The 4,135-nt window shown below is 60.8% G+C and overlaps 1 protein-coding gene across 4 annotated transcripts in view; it reads left to right on the top strand.

Annotated features, from left to right (window-relative positions):
- GLT1D1 (glycosyltransferase 1 domain containing 1) overlaps nucleotides 1-4,135 on the top strand; it is a 61,174-nt gene that overhangs the window by 13,679 nt on the left and 43,360 nt on the right. For all 4 annotated transcript variants that reach the window (XM_023524267.1, XM_023524268.1, XM_023524269.1 and 1 more), the window contains exon 2: nucleotides 3,527-3,675. In XM_023524267.1, coding sequence (XP_023380035.1) covers nucleotides 3,527-3,675 — 149 coding nt within the window. The remainder of the gene's footprint in view (nucleotides 1-3,526; nucleotides 3,676-4,135) is intronic.

The raw sequence follows: 4,135 nt of genomic DNA, 5'->3' as shown, positions 1-4,135 counted from the left end.
GGGGGGACTTAGAGCTCTGCCTGGGGCCGTCAGTAGCACTTTAAACATCTTGTCAGGCACTTCCCATCTGGAGTTTTCCGCTGAGCACTGTAACCGTTCTCGTCCCCATCGGGACCTGTTCACCCGCCCGAAGGGCGTGTGGTTTGCTGGGACAGTTCCATGGCCCTCGCGTGCACATGAAGTCGCCAGTGTCCCCACTGTGTCACCTGGCTCAACTAGAAGGTTGCCGGTCTGCCTGTCAGACTGAGGTCCATGGCGGGGTGGGGCGGGGGGGACCCTCTGGCCCCACCCACCTCTCCTCCCCTGAGGCTGTAAACGTTTTCCGTTTTCAGAAGGACCTAACATCCTCGCTTGACACTTCCTGAAGGAAGTGGGTTTGGGTCGTTCGCAATATAAAATCAACACTTGCAGCTCTGGTGAGTTACAACATAGGGTCAGAAGCCCGGAGATCAAAGTTCCTTTTACGGGTGGCGGAGAAATACATTGCACAAGTGATGGATGCAAAAAAAAATATATATGTACTGACAGTTGCCATCATGAGGACGTGCTGGGGATGCCCATCGCTGCAAAGGGCGCCTCCTCTTATGCTAAAGTAGGACCCGTCCTCAGACGCCGGGAAAGAATCTTCTAACCCAGACCAGACAAACTTCTGCCTGTGGTCACCAGAGGCAGTGAGGGGGCCCCCTTCCTGACCGCAATGCAGAGCTGAATGCGACAGGGGCCGCCGCCCACAGACACGAAGACGCTTACTCTCTGGCCATTTCCAGAAAGGTTTTGCGTCCCGTTCTTAAACCAAACTGTCTGGTCCTCCCTGGGCCCCTAGGTGCCAGGAGTTTTATCTACAGAGCTCCCGAGAGCACGGGGGTGCCCAGGAGGGCGGCAGATCAGAAAAGGGTGAGGGGCCTGGGCTTCCGCATCAGAGCCCCCGACGTCGGCACCAGAACTGACCCGCGGGCGCGCGCCGGAGTGGGACTTTGTTCCGGGGGCGGCGGCCACGGTTCCTTCTCCGCCGGGACGCAGCGTGTGGAAGTGTCTTTGTTTGGATGGAAGCTCCTTAGACAACAGGAGCAAACAGCAGGGGGAGGGAGCGGGGGAGGACACGCCGACCTGGTCCGCACCAGACGCCACACGCGCCCGCCACCGGCCAGCGGCCTCCTGCCGCCTGCGGTCACCGCCGCAGGAGACTTTGCGAGTTTTCTGTTTTTCTTCAGAGGGTCCCGGGGAAACTGTGGCTGCACATTACGTGGACAGGAAGAGGCTGTTCCATTTTTTGCCCCTGAAGGTGTCATTTAGCAGATATTTACAGCAGTATCTCCAGGGGGCACCACGCCGCCACCTGCCCGGACACACAGCCACTAAGCTGCCGAGAGCGCTCAGCTCGGCAGCTCCACGCTCCACGCCGCCGCCTGAAGAAGGCGCTCGCACTTCACCCCGGGAAGCAAACAGGGACGAACAGCCACACAGGTCACTTGGAAGAGATGGAACCAGCCTGGGGGGCACGATAAGGGTTGGGGCCAGAGACTGTGGTGGCATTACAAAGAGCTCGTCGCAACAGGCAGATTTTACGTGCACTAACAGTAGAAGCTCTGACCAAGCCTCTTGCCTGTCCTGGTACCACAGCTTTTCAGCCTGGAGTAGCTGAAAACCCGACCGAAACCGAGCTGGACCCGGGAGGGAAGTCGGTGGCTCATCCCGTCAAGCGTCTAGAGGCGGGCGGGCCGCGGGCTTCGTGCCGCAGCCGAGGCGGCGTGGACACCCGGGTCTCGGGCTCCTGCTCGCTCTCGGGTCCGCGTCCCATGGTGGGCGTTTCTCGCCAGCCCCTCCCAACCCTGCATGCACCCCCGTTCAGGCCCAGGAAGGAAGGACTGATCCAAGCCTCTGAAAAAGCAACCCCAAGTCCCAGAACTGCACATGGCTGCGGGGGAGGGATAGGAGTGTGACGGGTGGGGTGTTCGGGGTGGCAGCGGCCGGTGGGAGCAGCCCTGGGTCTGGGGTGTGTGCATGGCACTCAGGTGGGGACATTTGGGGTCTTAGGGAGGGGGAGCACGGGAATGTGAGATCATGGGATTGGAGGAGCGAATATCACCATGACAGCTGTGCTGTGAAGCCTCATAAATAAAGGAAAGGCGCAGAGCAGACCGCCGTGAGCTTTCGAAGGTTCGGGGGCATGACCAGTGGGCATTGCAGGAGCAAGGATTACTGTTGGGGGAATTCCAACCGGAAGCTTTCCATAGAAATCCCAGCATCGGCAGAGCAGGCGCCAGAGAGGAGCACGCATGCCCGGTGCCGACCGCCCAGAGCTGAGCAGGGCCTGGGCGAGCCTGTCCCCTGCGAACGTTATGTGAGCTCATGTGCCGCTAAGAATTTTCTAGTCGTCCATCCCGTTAAACAAAGCAGAAGGAAACAGATGACTTTACTTTTAACGGTGTAGTCTCTTTAATTCGATCTATCCCAATGTTTTGACATGTCATCGGCATGAAAGCAATTGACGTGCCGTGTGTGGATTTTACACTTGGCGCGTGTGTCTTCGGCCACGTCTCGGGCTCGGTGACTCGGTTCTCCTCACGGGACAGCACGGGACTGGCCGGCAGAGGGGCTTTCTCTCCAGGCTGCTGTCGGGCTCGCCCCTGCCTTCGCGAACGCTGTTAGTCTGGTCTCGGCCGACGTTGGATTCTGAGACCCTGACCTGTCGCTTTGCCTGCTCTGCGTTCTTTTAAGAAGAGCGATTTCGCCACCGTCTTCCCTGAAGCGCCGGGATCCCCTTCGAAGTGCGTTAAAGCAGTAGACGTCCTCCCCAGCTCACGCGGCACCCACGGAGGTGCCATCGAGGTGACGCCGAGTCCTGCGGGTGTGTCGCTATCACCCCTCTCGTCTCGTCCGCAGAAGGGGACGTGGCCTGGCGTCGTGTCCAGCCGACCCTTCCAGGCCCGGGCCCAGGCTTCGCCTGAGCGTTCACACAAGGGCCGGCGGCGTTGGACTCCGAGACCCTCGTTCTTTCTTCTACGTGTCAGAAATTCTTGAACTGTTGCGCAGCGTGGCTGCTGTCAACACTGCACAGCGGCGCCCCCCCATTGGGACGGGGGTGGAGTCGCCGGCCTGGGGCGCGCGTCCCGAGGCGCCCACAGGCTTATCGGACTGCATGACAGGCGCTTAAAAACAAACTCCGGGTGTCATCCATAGTTAGGGGACAGGAGGAAGATGTGGGATCGAGGCAGTAGGGACACAGCTGTCTGCTTGAGCAGAGGCCACTGAAAAATGCCAGCGCGTGCCCCGTGTCCCCAGCTCACCAGCACTCCCTGACCCAGCCCTTGCTCCTGCCGGCCTCGGGCCCAGCCACGGTCCCGGGCGTCTGCGACTGGCGGGTGGGCGGTCATTGTCCCCGACCACGGGCCCTGTCCTGTGTTGTAGGCCAGTCGCCTCTACAGGACGACGCAGAGTGTCCCTGTCGTGAACCTCTCGATGTAGATCATCTTGCGCTCTGAGGCCACACCCGTCTTTCTCTCTCTCCATTTCTGTTTTGATAAAGGGACCATCTAGAAGCCGCGGGCCACGCGTGTGTCCTGAGAGACGCCTCTGACTTCGACAGCCAGCCGGACGTCGCCGACTTCATCCAGGCCGTGGGCGTGGAGGCGGCGCTGGCCCTCCACCTCTACCGAGGGGGCCGGCTTCTGCGAGGTAGCCCTTCCTGCCCCGGGCGGGCCTCGGGGGTGACCACGGAGGCGCTGCCAGCACCGTCCTGGGAACGGCTCCCCGTTTCTCCCGTCCCAGGAGGGGGCGGGGCGCAGCCGTCTGGTTCTAGTATCTCTCCCTGGTCCTTTTCCAAGCTGGCGTAAGCACCCGTCGAGCATGGGTCGACGTGGAAGCTGTTTTCACAGCACGCAGAGGAGCGTCGTCGGAACATTTTGGGTGCGCGTTTCCCAACTCAGAGCACCGTTTTCAGGAGTTAAAAATGGGAATTTTCACAGAGTCGAGGACGGGCAGCTGTGAGGGGTTCCTCTGCCCTGACTCGTGAACGGGGGGCGGGGGGGAGGGCGCTAGGCTGCGACAGCCAGTTTAAGGAGCACGGCGACTGAGCGAAGGAGATCGGGTCCGGTCGCCAGGTTCCCAGCGTGGGGCTCTCTTTCTGCTGGTCTCC

This window comes from Pteropus vampyrus, unplaced genomic scaffold, assembly GCF_000151845.1.
Source record: "Pteropus vampyrus isolate Shadow unplaced genomic scaffold, Pvam_2.0 Scaffold457, whole genome shotgun sequence".
NCBI classification, from domain to species: domain Eukaryota; kingdom Metazoa; phylum Chordata; class Mammalia; order Chiroptera; family Pteropodidae; genus Pteropus; species Pteropus vampyrus.
Note: the sequence above shows the minus strand (reverse complement) of the source record. Positions and strands in the feature narration are given on the sequence as shown.